Genomic DNA, 19486 nt, shown 5'->3' on the forward strand with positions numbered 1-19486 from the left:
TAATAATATTAATATTGACATTGATAATAATAAAGACAACAACAACTATACTGTTATAATAGCTATGAATGACTCTCATTCCTTATGGAACAGAGTTTTAAAAAAAATAATTTTCCCAAAACCTCATCATTAGCCAATATCCGTTATGATATCAGTGTGAAGTGGTTTGGCTTGAGATATCAGGCAGATTATTTACCAAAACAGAGAGGCCAATTGAACACCTTACTTCTTCATAAAAAGGTACTCCAAAAGTCCAGAACCCTTACCCTTTTAATAGCGTAATATTTAACACTTTCATACTCACACTTCCGTTGGTTTCCATGTTCTATACTCTCTCACAACGTGATAACATTTGATGTATCTGAGCTGACATATAATAGAGGTCTATAAATGACCTGCCATTTCCAAATGGACATCCTGACACAGTGCTGATAGAATTATTATTATAGTCATGGTGACAATCAGCAGCTCAGGAACATCATATCAAGTATTTACATTATTAAATCTGTGTTTTTTAAATAGAATGTAAGAATGTTATAGTATGTAAGTTTTGAAATTATACCACCCTCACTGGTAGAAAAATATTACTGCAGGAAACTATCAGAACACGCTATAGGATGAAGCACATTCCATTTAATGATGAATTTAGAGATTCAGTTACAAATAATGAGAGGCAAGTAACATTACAAACCACATTCTGTACACTACGGCTCAGTATAGTAGCATGTGGTTTAAAAATGCAAAACCTGGATTTAATACTTTAGCGTGTTCCACTGGTGCCCAATGAAAAACACAAAAAAAATAGATGGAAAAGATGAAAAATGCCATGTAAAAGTCAGTTTAAACATTCATTCTATACGTTTCTTAGACTGGTTACTTTAATGAACATTTCTCCTCTCTGCTTAACCTCTCATATTGAAAAGCGAGTATAAATGACCAACCAACTTTTCCCCCCATAGTTTTAGGGGTGTTTTTTTTATAAACAGCGATATAAAAACAACGTAATTTTCTGTGAATAAATACATTATATAATGATCTGGAAATGCATTATATAAAGTGCAGGGCTTTATAACAACTGCAGGTCATTATTTTGGCTAGTTTAATCCTGCAAGATCACACAGTTACCTTCCTTTTTCTTCTTTTTTAAAAGTTATCAGTGTCGGGGATTCAAGCCTTGATATTTTTTCATACAAATATTTGAACTTGGTGTATGACTACAGGTTGCCATTGAGAGCTGGTTTAAAACAGCTTTTAAATAACGTTAGACCCAAGATACACACTGCCTGGGTGAAAATACTTCAGTGAAACAGTGCGGCCTAAACTATACGTGTCAAGTTGCCTAAAACTTGCGCATGAAGTGCAGAAGGTTTTTGCCACAACAACCGATTTGTGGTCAAGCAGAACATCGGGACCATACCTCCCCCTCACAGTGAAACCTGGCAACTCCAAAGCTACTATCTGCAGACATCTTATTTTCCAGATGACCACACAGGTGAGATCATTGGTCAAGGTCTAAAAGATGCGCTGGCATCATGGTCACTGCCTGAAGACCGCATGGTTTGCATGACAGACAGCGGGGCTAACTTTGTCAGCGCACAATTGATTAACAAGGGCAGCGGCTTCCTGGTTTTGGCCACAGGCTTCATATTGCCATTGGTAAGCAATTTTGTTGCTTCTGTGAAATGAAAGTCCAATAAAATAGATCTTGAATTTGTAGGGAATTTGTTTAAAAATGCAAAAAGGATAACATAAGCAAAGCTGTTATAGAATAGCAAAATAATAAAATGACAGCAATATAATAAATAAATCAAATTTTAAAGTAAAATAATTATAATACTAAATAGTACTGTGAATAATATAAAATATCATACCTTCACACTTTGAATGTTCAATAGACATAAAAACATTTTGAGTTACTTATGTTTTATGTCTATTAGGAGCATGCAGGATCCTAGATTAGACAGAGCCACTGGACTTTGCAAGAAAGTGGTCAACAAAAAGCACAGGCACCTTCTGAGAGGGCTTTCAGCACAGGAGGAAATATTGTAACATGTCACTATGCTGCTCTCAAGCCAGATGCTGTGGACAGGCTGGTATTTTTAATCACACAACTTGAAATAAATCCAAAGAATCCAAAGAAAGACAGCTGATGGTAAAAAATGTTCAACCTGCTGAAAGCCTACTTTAAAGCTGTTTTTTAAAGGCTACTTTAAATTCTAAGTCTATAAAATAAGTAGACTTTGACAAAAATATTGTACTCAGGACAAAATAGCATATGTAAACAATAATGTTAACAAATGTACTGTAAACAAAGTTAGTCATTTAATTAAAAATACTATAGGCTGGTTTTTTGTATCTTTGACTATGGAACATTTTACAGTACTTGGGAAGGAAGTTATTTGTTTACAAAGTATTTCTTGTGCTGTTTTTGACAGAGGTTTTTATTACTAGGTCATATTTTTGCTTGTGCTGCCCAGTTCTCCTTACAGCAGAGCATTGATCTGAATTGTTCTGACTTGAACGATTCGGTTTTAAATAATAAATACCCTCACCTTCGATATATTGTTCCAATTAATTACATCAATCAACATCCTACTGACATCATAAAAGAACTCAATTGTAACTAAGGAACTGATAAGTACGATAAATTGAGAATTTAGTAGCATTATAGTGCACAAATCTAAAAAAAAAAAAAAGCCTGACAATCAGGAGTGAAACAATACACTGACAACAATACATTGTGATGCAAAGAATATGACAACTTGGATGAGAGAAATTTGCAATATCAGCATTATGATAATGTATCTAATGCAATTGCACTGTTTGAACAGCAGAGGTCCCTATATACAAACCCAGAGTTAACATTCACTCACCATGCACTTTAATAGGAACAGTACACCTGCTCATTTATGCAGTCTTCCAATTAGACAATGAGCAGCACAATGTATAAAATCATTCAGACAGAGATGAAGAGCTTCAGGTAATGTTCACATCAAACAGGAGACTGGAGAAAGTGTGATCTCTATGACTTCAACTGGTGCATTGTTGTTTATTTGAGTATTGGATACACCATTTTCCTGGGAGTTTCTATAAGAGTGTCAGAAATACTCACCACCAGGGCAGCTGGTACAAACAACCAGGCTATAAAGTGATGTTTAATGTGAACATGAAATTAAACTCTTGAAACTCTTGCCCATTAAGTCTCAGTGAAACATTTGATTGATCAGACTTTTTAAGAAATTATAAATATTTTCCTTTATATTTAAGATATGCATGTGATACATTTTGTTTATGATATAAAAACACGGTTTAGCCGTTTTAACTTGGTTTTTCACCTTTTATGATGGAGAAATCAAATGGATAGTTTCATTCAGAATGCATCTTCATTCAAATATTATTCATCAGTCCAGTACCATAAATCACAACGAATCACTGGAAGTGTTGATACACTACAAATAATATCTTCTTCTTAATGATAAAGATAAACAAACTTTTACTTGACTGAACATATAACCAATAACCACCATCTTTAGCTAGGGTAGAGTATTTTTTTATAGAGTACATTGTTTTATCCTATGGAGAGCCTGGCAATTAATTCAGTGGCTATTATGGTAAGCCACCCACCTACCCAAACACCCCCCCCACACACACACACAGACCCAAGCTACTTTATAAATTAAATTGCATAATTATTCTATAGAACAACAGGTGCCCAAGAATTATACCAAATATAAATGCTCTTTCCTTATGACAGAGTTTGTTTGCAAGTACTTAATTTCTACTGGGATTTCAAGGGCATTGAAATAAGACCACCTGTATTTTGGTTCTCTGAAAATTCCATTACAGATTTGCTCCTCATTTGCTATTATAACACCCTTAACTCTTCTAGGAAGAATTCCTATTCTGTGGAGTATATTCATTGGAGTATAGCTGTAGGTCTTGTGGGGGTGTTCCCAGTATGCAATGGTTGTACCTTGTAGTACCTACCAAACGTAGTACAAAAAAGGACAACCGTTAAACCACAGGGTCATGGGCACTCTAGGACCACTGATGCATGTAGGGAGAGAAAGCTAGCCTTTCTGGTAAAGCTGCTAAAAAAAGTTATTGTTGGCCAAATGTGTCAGAACCTGGAACCATGGAACAATGGAAGAAGGTGGCCTGATCTAATGAAACACATTTTCTTTTACATAGATATTGATGGGCACGATAGTGCCAGGATACACAATGGGTAGAAAGCAAGCTGGCAGAGGCAATGTGATGCTCTGAGCAACGTTCTACTGGGAAACTGTGGGTCCTGGCATTCATATGGATTTTACTTTGATACGTTCCACCTATACTTTGCTTTGTTGCAGACCAAGTACACCCCTTCATGGCAATAGTTCTCCATAATGGCAGTGAGTGGCCCCTTGAGTTGTACCATGCACCCTGGTACGCCTTGGTACCAGATACCACAGCACAGCTTCAGAGCTTGTGTGGAGTCCACATTATGACAGGTCAAAGCTGTTTTGACAGCACAAGCTGGCACTACACAATATTAAGCGAGGTTGTTTTAACCTTATGGCTGACCAGTGTATATACATACACTAGTATGCCTCCTCTAGGTTAAACACAGTGTCTCATGCCATTGGAAGGTGGAATCATCAATCAACAGTCAGCATGTGGCTAAAATCATTTTCTGGCTATCCATGGAGAAATGTCTATCAATGCAGAAACAAGTTTGCACTCCAATTAAGGCTTGGTAATACTGAAAATAGAGGAGGGGTGTGGGTATGTTTCTGTGATTCTCCATTATATTGTCAATTACTTTGTTCTTACAAAAAAGCAATAGAAAAATAACAATTTATATATTAGAATTAACTTTGGAAAAATAACTTTTAACCCTACTTGTAGGTAGCAAATGAGGACCATGCCTTTCGTGACATGAAAGACCACGGCAATGGTGGAATGACCTCCTCTAAAGCATGGCAACCCTTTCAATTGCACTCTGGTGTTAGCCACATTGCATAACATGAGTAATATTTCACTTTTTATTAATTTGTTTATAAGAATGTGACAAATGGCAGTGCAATGTACAGGATCGAATCATGCTTATTAACCACTGTGTACTGAGATTTCCCATCACATAACTGTATGCTATATTTCATGCTACATGACACATTTATGGTCATATTAATCTAAATATGCCCTACCTTATCCAAAACAACAACAACAACAACAACAACAACAATCCCATCCTACTTTGACCAGAAAAACATCAGTAGTTGCAAAACAAATATCAAAACAAAAAACAATTCAGTAGTTGGAAAATAAGTGAACATGGACTAAAATGAATGATTAGGCAGAAAGCAAGTGCATTATGGGATATTGGGCAGCGAGCAGTGAATCTACTTTAATTAGTTAATAGGTTTACCCATGAGAAATACTACACTGTTTATTTTAGCATAAATAATACCTGTTCTTAAGATATTTTCATGTTAGGTCAGCATCCTGTTTTCAGTTCAAATACGAAAAAAATCTGATTCACTAAATCCAGCAAACACCAAAATTTCTTTCAACTTGTACACACGGCAGGCAAAATGAATTTTGAATCAGGGTGTGAAATGCAGACAAGATGCAAAAGGGTGCAGAACCAGTAAAAATGTACAGGATACCATCATGACACTGGTTGGTGAATCTCATTTGGTTAACTTAATAATATTCTCATGCTGAAACAGATTACCTGATAAATGTCAGTAATGCTCTACTGCAATTAGTGACCTGCTTTTTAATTATGCCTTATTACTATAGCCCTGATACACATGAAAAATATGTTGGATAAATCAAAATGTACAAAAAAACAGACAAAAGTTTTGTATAAACACACCATAGTAGTTCACTTCCCTGTAGCTCATTTTTGTAAGGGAGAACTGAAGCTCATGCACTAAAAGCTTCTGCACTGAGCAAGCATGCTTCTGTAGCTGATAGAACATTCAAGTACCAAGTCAAGTCAAGTAAACATGTGCTAGATCATAGGATTTATCACTGCTTAAGATGAATCTATCACATCACACTAACACAGAATAAGCACTACAGATAACAGATTGACAGAAATAAAGTTATTTAGAAAACTAAACAGTCTTACCTGTTGTGCTACTGTTGACAGGCTGACACCTTGAGCTGCCACTGTATTTCCAGTTGTAGCAGCAACCTGCTCTTGGACCTGTGCTGACTGTACTTGAGTCTGAAGCTGCAACTTTGGAATCTCTGTCTGTGCTTGCGTAATCTGGGTCTGTGTAGGTATCTGAACATGTGTCTGGGGCAAAGAGGTCAGTAGCACCTGCTTCACAGGTCCATTAGATGTCTGTACCAACCTCTGGACACCTGTCCCCACCTTTACCTGTCCCTGTGCAGACTGTGTAGCATTTAATACTGTCCCTCCTGAGACAATGGACATTCCAGGCCTTACAGGTGCTCCTGTCACAACTCTTGCAATGGTAAGCTTTCCAGCTGTGCCTGCAGTTCCTGCAACACTCTGCAGAACTTGGGCCTGACCATGAGGGCTCTTTAGAATCACTATTTTTGGGGCTGCCTGTCCTGCTGTCTGTTGTGTAAGAAGGTTTTGGGGTTGCAGCTGTTGTGGGGCAACTTGAGACCCAGAGACAGCCAATGGTGAACTCAGAAGAACAGCAGTTGAACCACTGCTACAACTAGTCATGGGAACAGAAGTCTGAGGTACTGTCTGAATGGGAACTGGGGCTGAAGCAACTGATGAGAGTGACACCTGGCTTAATGATGGTGTCTTAGCTGGAACAGAAGCGATGGTTGCTGTGGTTGTTAGTTGTGTTAGTTGGGCATTGTCACTGAGGACAGGGATGCTGGCCTCTGGGACAGAATCTGAATCTAATGGGGCATCCACTTGACCGAGGGCCAACTTCAGAGCCTCCTCAACTGGGTCTGAGGAACCCTGAGAAAAGGTATCTTCTGGCAGGGAATCCAGGTTAAAGAGTGGTGAATCATCAAATAGGTCCATAATGGGATCCGCCATCTTATCAAACAGATTGTTAAAGGGGGAATGTAAATAAAATTATCCAGTCAGAGCAAAAATACTAGACGATAATAACTTGGAAAATATAAAGTCAATTAAATTAATTTATAGGCCCACAAATGCTTTTTTTTTTTTTTTTATAACAAATGCTCCCAGTATGGGTTAAAATTTACTTACAATTTAGTTTTTATGGTGAAACAGCCCATGCAGTCATTCACCCATCAATCTGATGCAGTGGGCTGAAGGGCAGGTGTGTGATGGATGTGGACCTTCTTTCTTATCTTTTCTCTGAGTGAATACTACGCCGCCCTTAAATACAAAAAATGTCTTTTGATGGGCTAACAAAGAAGAATGACATCCTGGTGGAGAGGGGGAGACAAAAGAGCAAACATTTCTAATGTGAAATCGTTTATAAGTATAGCAGTACAACGCTACACAACAACGAAGTTGTGCCCTGCCTCACATCACTGTGAATGAGCGAACATGACAGAACACAGAGATTCAGCAATCAGGAACAAAGTAATGTCTGAACATCAGTGCAGCCTTCATCTGAATGAAGGTAGGAAGTCTTGTATCATTTTTTTGATGATCTTATCTGTAATGAACTCAAGTTCCATAAGATGACTAGCAAGACATCAAGCTAAAATCAAACAACGACTCTGCAGAATCCTATTAAATTTAGCTGTCTCCATTCACTGGGCAATCATTGTGTATGAGCAAGAAAATGCTGGAGATCGTTCATGTTATTGTTTATTATTTATGTCAAATTTAACTTTTCGTCGTTGACTTTCACCGCTCTTTCATTCGGGCTCTTTCAATTTGTCTCATCAACAAACCGGACCAAAGACAACGTGCTACAAAAACATAGCAGGAGTACGAACATGAACAAGGCCGCATAGCTGTTTCGATCGGCCAGATATTTCCATTTATTAAAAAAATACTACAACACTACCACTCACTTGTAAAAATGTTCTCTATAACAATCTCGCTATGGTAATTTACCTTTGCTTCGACACACATGGCTTTCTCCCTCTCACAACACGATTACTGGAAACGGCTAGCGTAGAGCAGGAACTACCTTGCCAACACCAGCGTCGAAAAAGCGCTTACCCGTTTCTCATTCTCTCGCGCTGATTGGGTAATATTGTGAGGGGCCGGCAGCATTGTCGCATCTTATTGGTGTAAACAAATGTCCATCAAATATGGTGTGCGGAATTACTGGGTGGGACGGGTTAACGAATTCTGCCTAAAACGATAGTTTGGTTGACGGAGCAGTGAAAGCAGTCGGCTTATCGTCGGCGTTTTTTCCCTCAAATGTAAGCGATAGACAGAATTACAGGTTATAACATAGGCGAGGTTATAACATGACAATGAACGTGTTTATCCACACCTGTGAGCCGTGTCACTGTAATTCAGCTAATCTCTTAAATAACGCATATTTGAGGTATCCATAGTTAAGAAACACCAAAGCCAAAAAAACAACTATATAGTTTTCCATGATCAATTGTAGTCGATTAGCTAACAAAAGATGTCTCTTATTTAGTTTCCCACTGATTCTCAGAGGCTAATAGCCACCTGCAAGGGTATAAACATGCCTAAATGTATAAAAGTACAAAAAGTGTACTGTTTGTCACTAAGTGAATGTCCGCCTTGCACCTTATGTCAGCCTGCAGTGTTGATACAGTTTGTGGACTAGGTGATGTGAAGATAGTTACACGTTAATGCAAACTACTAAAGATTTCAGAATTTTTCTCTAGCATGCTTGGTGCTCACTGTTAGCATGGAGACAGATACAGGTTAAACAAACAACACAGAAACAGACATGAAGCCTGCTACTGCAGCTACTGACCTCTCTACCTGATGGTAAAGGGTAAGAGTACTTTTGTGCATATCAGCATAGTTGCCTTAACATTATATTACAAAAGGCATAGACATTTCATTTACCCAAGTATTGTGCTGTACCACGCATGTCAGTGACACTTTTAGAGACCTAGATTTGACCCCATCAACCTGTAGTAGCTAATCAGTCCAAGCTGGATTTTCTAGATATAGAGCAAAAAAAATCTGCTTACCCAAATGTCACTCAGCTGTCATATTTTTTATTAAAACATTATAATATTGTGTATCATTTTACCAAAATGACCTAGTCTGCTTGAAAATGCTTTTAAATAAAATGATCTAGCATTACTATCATGAATTATTATCAATTATATTGTTAGAAAATATTAAAAATAAATTATTTGCATCAGACTAGCTAAACATGAAGAAGTAGATAAATGCTCTATAAACTAGAGCAGGTTAACATTATACCGATGGATTGTCATTGAAGTACACTGAAGTACACTTTTTGACCTTTAGTAAATGAACAAGATTAAATCTTACATGTTTAATTTAAATGTATTTTTGGTTCTACTAAATAATAATAACCTGTTTAAAAAAAATTTTTATTCACCTGTGGCACTTGAGGTTCAAACTGGTCATATGTTCAGTGCTGATGCTTTTGCATGGAACTAAAGTGGCCTTTTTCTTCACTATACTGGTATTCAGTGGATTTTGCTGCTTCAGCATCCATACATTATAAAAATAAATGACATTTCGTATGTTGTGTATTACTTTGCACAAATGCCTGCAAGAGCTCAGAGAAGATTGTGTTGAGTGATACGGAGTGTAGATTGATTTGGATAAAATCATTTAAAGCATTTACATGGCTGAAACATAACAACAACAACAAAAACATGCTGAATTCACAGTATAACCTTCATGCCATTTGGAAATGGAAAAACCCAGGCATTTACAAAACCTTCATTATTCTCCATGTACTGGTGTCCCAAAATGTTCACTGACATACATCAGGTAATATCATCATGAAACAATTGTTCAGTTCAAAGGTCCTACATTTCTTACCTGCTGGTAAATTAGTGCTTCTGCCAATCCTGCTATGTCTCTGGTCAAACTTCATGACAGTCTCCCAGGGAAAGACAGCAATCCTGGTGATCACAAATTGATTTTCTAAGTCTCTCTGCTTGAAAGGACTGTCTAAATTACCCAAAACCTTTGAAACTGCTGTGCTATTTATTTCACAATGAGTTCAGATATATTTTACTAACATTTTTAAATCATATATACCAAGGGTGCCAATAATTCTGGTGCTGGCCTTAGAGAATGAGTCATTTTTAATTTATTTGTTGGCTAAAGTTATCTTTGTCTTTTGCTTCATGTAGACCAGTATATTCCTCTTCTCAGTCATGTATTTTGACTGTTTTCAACGAAAATAATCAAGTTGATTAGATGTATAGACCCATATGCTGTATAATTTTCACACTGTCTCTATTTCTGTTGCATTAATAACTCCTTTTATGATTATTCTTCATGGAAATGAAGGTGAAAGGTTTTTTTTTAATGTTTTTTTGTTATAAATTGAGATTTTGTTATTACTAAATTGCACAGGTTAGTGTTACCAGTAGAAATTGCATCACAGCATTTGGATGCATTTCTCTGTAAATTGGCTGACAAAATATAGTTTTAAATGTCTGAATTTATGGTGCTACCATTATGATGGTACCATTTACCATCATAAATAAAGATCTGTGAGCCTGTTGCAGAAGCAGCTATGCAAGCCCCAGCCATGACACTAACTCCACTGTATTTCACAGTTTTGTGGTTTGGATTTTGTGATATGGGCTGCTGTTGTTTACCTTGGCCAACTTGTTCCATGTCTAATTGTCAGTACACCATTTGTTTCACAGCAGATCACAGGAGATTTTTTCAATTTATTTAGTTATTTATTTACATTTATTTTTGATTATTGTCAAATTCTTTGTGTACTTGTTTTTGTACATGTTTTGAAGCCCTCACGCAGAAGCAGGTTGAGAGATGGCAGAAGCTGCTGCAGCCCACCACATCTCCAGCTGTGTCCCTTGCCACAGTGCCACAGGTGAAGCTCACCAAGATTGATAGGAGGTCTTCCTGGAGCTCTTCAAGCATGCGGCCACTGTGTGGGAATGGCTAGAGAAAGAATGGGCTTTCCAACTACTCCCAGGCTATTAGGGGAAGTCCAGCTAGACACCCAGCAGCTGCCACTATAGACATAGTGAAGTGTTCCAGCATATAGAGAATGATCCAGAAGTGCATTGGCTGGACACTTGAGGAACACCACCAATATTTCTGGATAGTGCAGCTGAAAGACAAGCGGGACACAGTACAGGTCATTAAGTAGACAGTACTGAAGTAATCTGTCTGTCATCTCTCAACAGGAACGACAGAGTGGGTCCAGTGTCACTGGCCCATGCCCATGGATAAATACATTCAGTTGCCAGAGGATCACATGACAGCAGTGGTCCAGACATCTCCCTTTTCTCTAACTCTCTCCCTCCTACTTCTCTAATCCCAGCTCCCCAGGCACCAATGTGTAGGGCCCCCAACAGTCATGTGATTAAACCTTTGACCAAGTGAGGCAATTGATGGTCAACAAATTCAGCCTATTTTGCACTATTGAATAATGCAGAATATGCAAACTAAAGAAGAAATTACCGAGTTGTTAGTGCCTTACGGAACCCCTGTTCCATGTGGCTCATCATAATCCCATGGTTGGGTATTTGGACCAAGAAATAAAATCCACTGGCCACTCCAAAAGTGCCACTATGTCCACTTTCACTGATCAAGGTTCCCCCTTAAAAGTATTGTTGTGGACCTTTGTCACACCATTAGAACTGTATGCACAAGGACATTACTTTGTTAGTTGTGCTTCTCCACAGCATCTCAGCACACAGCATTGCAGAGGCACTTTTCCGTGTTTTCTCTCGAGATCCTGACTGACCACTGCATTTCATTTATGTCACACTCTTCAAGAACTGAATGAATTATTATGAAATAAATTGAGTACTATCCACAGATGGATGGGCTGGTATGACTGGTTTAATCAAATGTTTAAAAAAAATGAAAAGTTAATTTATGTTGATGCTTGAAATTGGGATAAGTGGCTCTTGAAGTGCACTTGTTTGCAGTGTGAGATGTCCCACAGGTGGTGTGCAGCATGTCATTAATGTCAGCTGGTGAATCCACTGGCCACGCCAAAAGCAACATTGCGTCCACTTCCAGTGATGAAGGCAATCTGGGTCAGCTGCAGGTCAGATGGTTCTCCAGTCTGAGTCAGGCAGTGGGGGTATCTGCCAGCAGGGTGTGGTCAACCATCAGCTGTGATCAGAGGGGAGGTGGGTTACACAGGCAGGAAACCGCATGATTATTCTAACCTGTGTTTTATTACTGCTAGTCTGCTTATTTGTGTGTTTTTGTGCTTTCAGTAACTGGCAAGAGAGAGTGAGATATAGGGTTTGATATAGTTGCAAGAACCTGCAAGACATGCACACACCCCTACACACCTATACACAAGCAGCAGAGCGTGAACTTGAACCTGATGGATCAAGAGGTATGAGTCTGGGATGGACCAGTTTTCTGCTGTTGTCCTCCTCCTAAATGACAGTAATGAGAAAATTCCAGTGTCTTCCTCCACACACACACACACACACACCGGGGGTTTATAGTACAAATATTTGATAAAATAATAGTGTGGAGTATCATGCAGTTTTAAAACACTTTTTATGTTTCTATGATAAAGATAGTTGATAATATATGTCATATTTAGTGTGTTGACCTATAGACTAAAAGTTGTTGCAGTAAAAGAAATTATTAAAAAAAATTGTTTTAACATATTCTTCCACATTTTGCTGCTGATATATAAAAGAGAAAGGAAGAAGAATAGAGAAATATACAGAGAGATTTGTATTGCGTGGGCTGTGCTAAAGGGGGGGTCCTGGGTAGATGGGATAAATAAGGCTGGAGTCATATGCTTCATAGCACTTCCAGTCTCTTCTTGCCTTATCCTGCACTGCAAAGGAGAAATGGCTACATCAGACAGGTGACTTATTCTTTCAATTACTAAGCAATAATTTTGAAACATCCTATATTTCATGACTCATAGAGATAATAATAGTCTGCTTAGTGGACAATCGTTGTTGTTTGATAGTGATACAGGGAATGAAATGTATGTAATTTGGCAGTAATTTAAAGGTTGGGGTCCTTTTAAGACTGTATAATTGTAGAGAAACAATTATTAATGAAATGTGTTAAAGCATATAGTTTTGGTCATTTAATATAGTGTTCAAATATTTTTAGTTTTTTGAAACTCTCCATTAGTTAAGAACAAATAATCAGGTATTCAGTTATAAAGTTCCAATAGTGTTTATTGAAACTTGATTACATTTATAATGTTTGTCAAGAGTTCATTTTTCTGCATGTTAAAAAAGCCTCTAAACAGTGTGCTTACAAATAGTAGAGATACCATTCAATTAATATGCTGGAGGAATGTAAATAGGTATGGATGCTCTATGTCGGTGGGTGCATGTTATGGAACATCAGGAGGTAGAGGAAGCGTGTGAAAGACAGATGGTCACTCAGTGGAGTTGTTCCTTTTTCTCCTCCTGGCACACACTCCCTCTTGGATTCTGTTTCCCTATGTTGACAGTAATCCAATATGTTACCTGATGATGAACAATTTTTATTCTTTTCTATCTTATACGATTACCTGTTGGTTGACAAGGCTTTTCTGCAAACCAAGACCTCTTTCTAATCTTAGTCTTCCTTTTTTCTCTTTCCCTTGTCACAGATCCTTTGATGATGGCTCTCAAATGTAATTTAAATTAAACAAATTCCATTTGCTTTTCCCACAGATACTATAGCAAACTACAAAGAAAATCACAGTAGTTGGAAACATTGTTTTAAGAGACAGAAACAGGACAAGATAAGCCTTTTAGCCCTTTCAGTTACTTTAAAAAGATATTTTACCTTGTATATTCCCGGTGTATTAGGTGGATTACCAGATATTAACAGCATTTAAGAACATGAACACAGTATTAGGTTGTGTAAACACTGGAGTCCCCACTCTTATGGGGTTAATTCTGCTGTGGTATCCCTCGTTGGTTACAAGTCAGAATGACACTGAGCCTATTGTACTGGAAGGTAAATGTTTAGTGGTCTGTGACTCTACACCGTCTTCTGAACCAGCAAATAATGCACTGGGCATGTCAGTACGCTCAGGCACTGGCCGAGTGGCCTTCTCTGCCACTCGTCAAACCAACCATGAGCCCACAGATATGAGCAATCGTACTATGATCATCTACTTTGATCAGGTAAACATAGAAATAATCAGCAATTACAAAGATATTTGGTTTACTATATCTGTATTACTGCCTAGTCTTCTCTACAGATCTTGGTGAATGTCGGTGGGCATTTTGACCAGGAGAGTAGTGTGTTCTTGGCCCCAAGGAGAGGGGTGTACAGCTTTAACTTCCATGTTGTGAAAGCTTACAACAGACAAACCATACAGGTATATCTTACTGTGTAATTAATGCTTCATCATAGAAAAAGATACTTCTTATAAAATATTAGAAATCATCTTTCTACTGTTTATCTGTTGTAGGTAAGCTTGATGCTGAATGGATGGCCAATGATTTCTGCCTTTGCTGGTGACCAGGATGTAACCAGAGAGGCAGCCACTAATGCTGGATTGGTGATAATGGAAAGAGGTGACAAGGCCTACCTTAAACTGGAGCGGGGCAATTTGATGGGGGGCTGGAAATATTCCACTTTCTCAGGCTTTCTTGTCTTCCCCCTGTGAGCAATCCATGTGTACAGAATGGTTGATAGAAAACTCATTTAAAGTAAAGGGAGGGAGGGGGGTGCTCACTTGAATGTCATTATGTCCAAGTAAGCAAGACTAGTCTAACAATAGAATAATAAATTATCAGATGATTTGTAAGCAACATATACAGTTTGATGGTATTTTTAGCAGAGTTTAAATAAGCAAGATCATTAAATATAAATAAGAAATAAGGAAATACAAATTGCTTGATTTAAATGTTTTCTTGTACAGTACTGTAAGGTCTTAAACACCCTATTTTTAGTAAGATTTTTGTTATAGATGTTCATATGACGTCTACATTAGTGAATCTGGCTAACCTGCCCATTTCTATGTACCCAGTGTTCTATAGTTTTTAGACATGATGGTCAAGCCTTATGAAAGCAGATACACATTCCATCATGCACCTGAAGCTCTTTGACAGTTCTGTAGCAAAACCATGTCTTTTGTGATGTAAAATGCTCTAACAGATCCTCAGAGATGTGTTCTTTGCATGAACCAAGGCAACTAAAATTAGCTACAGTTTATAATAATTTACCATTGACTATATGACTTTAGCTAACACTTCTCAATTACAGAACAAGCACAGAAAAAAGTGCACATCACCAATATGCTAAAAGTCATTGAGAATAACGATATGTTGTGTGAAGATTAAACACGCTGATTACTATTTACCAGTAGATTTTCATTTGGTACCTTAGCTACACATTATATAAGTATGTTTGCTATTAATTGATAGCTCAGTCAGTCAAGACTCAATGCTAAAATCTTTTACTGACAAAGGTAAAATCAATATATGTATGCAAATTATATAAATGGAATTATGTACATATAAATTAATAATGTTGTTCATACCACTTTGAGATTTTGTGTTACGTATTAAGTACATACACCGATCAGGCATAACATTATGAGCAGTGACAGGTGAAGTGAATAAGACTGATGATCTCCTCATCATGGCACCTGTTAGTGGGTGGGATATATTAGGCAGCAAGTGAACATTTTGTCCTCAAAGTTGATGTGTTAGAAGCAGGAAAAATGGGCAAGTGTAAGGATTTGAGCGAGATTGACAAGGGCCAAATTGTGATGGCTAGACCACTGGATCAGAGCATCTCAAAAACTGTAGCTCTTGTGGGGTGTTCCCGGTCTGCAGTGGTCAGTATCTATCAAAAGTGGTCAAAGAAAGGAACAGTGAACCGGCGACAGGGTCATGGACGGCCAAGGCTTATTGATGCACTAGACTATTTATCAAGCCAATTCATAAAACTTAACTACGTAGTTAATTTATCAAGCTAAATTACAAATGTAACTATCTAGCTAACCTGAAAAGCTAATTGACAAAACTAACTATTTATCTAAAATTCTAAATTAAACAAAATTAGAGAACATAGCTAGATAGCTAAATTATCAAACCAAAATTTACCATATTTAACTAGCTTTGTAATTTATCAAGATAACTTATTACATAATTTAACAAACTAAATAACAACGATTTTAGGCAACATAACTACTAGCTAGCTAATTTAGCAAGTTATTTTACAAAAACTAAATAACTAGTAACTTATACATAACACATTGATAAATGAATTCAGGTTCATTTCTGCTTCTAATGATTAAATCATTAGAAAAAGATTTAAGTGTTAAGTTTTAAAGATGTTAAGGCAGACAGACTTCTTTACTTTTGTTAAATTAGCTAATCTAAGGCAAGGTTATAAACTAATATAAACAAAAAGTAAACAGCAATCAAAAATATAACAAGAAATTCAGTTGATGCAGCCATTTCTGCATATTTAATAGGGCTTCATTTTGTCATATGAGACTATATACCATATAAAGTTAGGTCCTTGTGCAGAATACTGCCCTTGTCACATGTGTTGGCTCTAGTGAGCCTGGAAGTTAACAGGGTCATGTACAGTATAGAATGATCCTTCTTCTTTTCTGACGTAAACACTTTGTATGCATCCACCAATTTCCATGATCTTTTATTTTACTCTGCAAAGGCCTGCTTTCAGAGACATGTCTATATAAAATGTCATTAAAGTAATTAAAATTGTCCTCCTTAAACAATATTTAGATTTTTTATTTAAACAAGAGGTCTTTATTCCCTCTATACAGCCATCCAAACATACTGAAAAACATGGTGCAACTGTCCAAGGGTACACATATGGAGCGTTTGGCAAGCTAGCACTTATGCCTTTGTTGGACTCCTATGGACATAACTCAAGCTGTTTGGGATTGGTTCAAAGAATCTCTCTCTCTCTCTCTCTCTCTCTCTCTCTCTCTCTCTACCTACCTACCACACATGCAAACAAACCAAAGAACAAGTTCTAGAATTTGAAGAAGGGTGCCCACTGGTAGAATGGCAGTAAAAACACACACACACACACACGCACACACAAACACACAAACCTTAAGCCATTAGAAGCCCTTATCTAAAGTGAGTTAAAGAAAAACTAGTTTCCATCAAACTGCATGCATATTATTGTATTATATGTATGTATATTAAGTTGGTTGAATTCAATATTTTAGCTACTCAAAATATCTCACTGCAATTTCACATTGTTCATTCATTTAACTCAGAATGTTTTCTGTGAACAGTGCAATCCCATTTTGAAGCCCTAGCCACTTAGGACTTATTAAAGCCAATGTTTTTCTTGGTGTTTATTACATGTTCATATACACATGTTTGAATGGGAAGATCATTAATGGACAAATCATTAATGCATCATTTTGAGACCCACCTAGAAGCACTGCTTCACTGGATGTGAATAGAAGGTTTTAAAAAACAAACAAAAACATATTTGTGTTCTGAGTTTATTGGACAATGCACTGTTTGACATGGATGCACAGTTTCTCTTTATCTTGGATTACAAGTGGGTGGAACCTTGTAACCACCTGCCAATCACTAAATCAGGAACAAATATGACTGACATCTCAAATTAAATCATAGCCATGACAGAATCACTTGAAACATGCTATAGCTGTGGGGAATAAAAGCCTCAAAGTATAAAGTTCTGTTTGATTATTTATATTAATTTCTTCAATTTGTTTTTAATAAGTCTAGCTAGCCATCTCTTTGTTCTTCAGCTAGCAGCTTGGGCCCTTTTTGGGATGAAATGGCAGACAATGATAATGTCCTGATTTTTGAAAAGTCATGCTCAAAAATTAAAGAAGAGGACAGATTAACACAGATTATTTTAATTTTAAATTAAGGAAGTGAAAAAGGCTCTTCAAGATGTCTCTGTTCAGTAACAATAATTGGCTGTGTTTAAATTCCATGTCTTTAAATCCCTATGAATGAGCGATAACATTAGAATGAGCACATTAACATAAATCAATTGTTCAAAATAGTGTAGCTCACACACATTTAGCTTAGTGGAAACAGATCTTAGACTGTAGGACTATACTGTAGATGGATATATTAGAGCTGTATTTTTTGTATTAATTTACATGTCAGGTATGAAAAGATTTGCAAAAATAATAAAAGAGATTGTGTTCTTTACACTTTCATTTGTATAGTATCTTTATAAATGGTCACAAAGCAGCTTCACAGAAATTCAAATGTGGATTTTGATCTCTAATGAGAAAGCCAGATGCTAAAGTGGCAAGGCAAAAAACCAGAGTAACTTGTGGAAGTATCCTTGTGAGGATCCACAATTAAAAGAAAATCCATCCTATTGAAAGTGGTGGCTCAGTGGTTAAGGCGTTGGATTACTGATTGAAAGATTGTGTAGTTGGAGTTCCAGGATAACCAAGCTGCCCACTTGCTAAGCTATATAAACATAAGTTGCTCTGGATAAGGGCTATAATGCCATAGCATTTAACATCAGATATATAAAGAACTGTCTGCGTGATCATCCACATTTGCTTCTCCAATTTTATTGTTGTCCAGATGCAAGAGTTTCAACATTCAAAACAGTTTCAACAGATAAAACATTATTACACCCCTCTGATAAACTAATCCAATCAGCAGATGGCTTTAAACAGAGAGGCCAAAAGTGCTACAAGTGTTAAAGAGGTATAGAATGTAAGAGTCCTGGAATGAGCAGGGGACCATTTTAGGAGTTTCAGAATTTCATAGGAGTTTTAAGTCCATCTGTGGTATCCAAGTGAGATTACCCATTGTAGTAGGAAGGTGAGTCTTATGCTGCATTCAAGTAAATTTAGTCAACTACCTGAAACTCCAGACATAAGCAAAGGGAGAACAATTCACTGAGCAACAGGACAAGCCAAGGCAAGATTCACCTGAAATCCATTTTCTTACGACACATTGCTTCCGAAGATGCCTCAGCTTCACCTGGATTCCTGCCCTTTTCCTTTTCTTCCTCCAGTATCTGCAGGAACCTCGGTGATGGAATTTGCTGTGATCATCAGCCACAAGGCAGCAAAATTCAATTTTAAATTAAATTCAATTTATTTTTATAGTGCTTCTAACAATGGACATTGTCTCAATGCAGCTTTACAGAAGTATAGAAACATATAAAAAAATTGTTAAAGTTACTATTTATGCCTAACTTTTATCCCTAATGAGCAAGCCAGAGATGGAAAAACACTCTGAGATGATATGAGGAAGAAACCTTGAGAGGAACCAGGCCCAGAAGGAAACCCATACTTATTTGGGTGACACTGGACAGTAAATAATGTAAAGGTTGATAATGTCCTTTCTTCAACTGCAACCAAGAGCTCTTGAGGATCTAGCAGGTCAGTGTAGTTTCTGAGTTCATTATTGACTTAGCACTAATTCCTTCCTGCTGAAAGCTGACTGATGC

The 19486-nt window shown here is 37.2% G+C and overlaps 2 protein-coding genes across 4 annotated transcripts in view; one reads left to right on the forward strand and one right to left on the reverse strand.

Annotated features, from left to right (window-relative positions):
- Nucleotides 1–7343, reverse strand: part of chd8 (chromodomain helicase DNA binding protein 8) — a 57541-nt gene extending 50198 nt beyond the window's left edge. For both annotated transcript variants that reach the window (XM_058394025.1, XM_058394024.1), the window contains exons 1-2: nt 7202–7343; nt 6122–7024 (exon numbers count right to left, since the gene is read on the reverse strand). In XM_058394025.1, coding sequence (XP_058250008.1) covers nt 6122–7024 — 903 coding nt within the window. In that variant the 5' untranslated portion in view covers nt 7202–7343. The remainder of the gene's footprint in view (nt 1–6121; nt 7025–7201) is intronic.
- A 35-nt stretch (nt 7344–7378) lies between these two features.
- On the forward strand, nt 7379–18122 carry cbln12 (cerebellin 12). 2 transcript variants are annotated; one of them, XM_058394027.1, is made up of 6 exons: nt 7379–8340; nt 10873–12234; nt 12325–12938; nt 13686–14208; nt 14286–14405; nt 14499–18122. In XM_058394027.1, exons 4-6 carry the CDS (start codon nt 13921–13923, stop codon nt 14694–14696), a joined length of 606 nt encoding a protein of 201 aa, XP_058250010.1. In that variant the 5' UTR covers nt 7379–8340; nt 10873–12234; nt 12325–12938; nt 13686–13920; the 3' UTR covers nt 14697–18122. The 2 variants fall into 2 exon arrangements, with proteins under 2 accessions (XP_058250010.1, XP_058250009.1); XM_058394026.1 differs by having other exon boundaries at nt 7379–7583.
- The last annotated feature ends 1364 nt before the right edge of the window (nt 18123–19486 follow it).

The sequence above is a fragment of the Hemibagrus wyckioides genome, linkage group LG07 (genome assembly GCF_019097595.1).
Source record: "Hemibagrus wyckioides isolate EC202008001 linkage group LG07, SWU_Hwy_1.0, whole genome shotgun sequence".
NCBI classification, from domain to species: Eukaryota; Metazoa; Chordata; class Actinopteri; order Siluriformes; family Bagridae; genus Hemibagrus; species Hemibagrus wyckioides.

Coding starts and splice junctions, on each gene's coding strand:
- cbln12 (XM_058394027.1), top strand. CDS start 13,921: ATGAACACAGTATTAGGTTGTGTAAACACTGGAGTCCCCACTCTTATG. Junction 14,209..14,285: donor TGATCATCTACTTTGATCAG/GTAAACATAGAA, acceptor TCTTCTCTACAG/ATCTTGGTGAATGTCGGTGG. Junction 14,406..14,498: donor ACAACAGACAAACCATACAG/GTATATCTTACT, acceptor TATCTGTTGTAG/GTAAGCTTGATGCTGAATGG.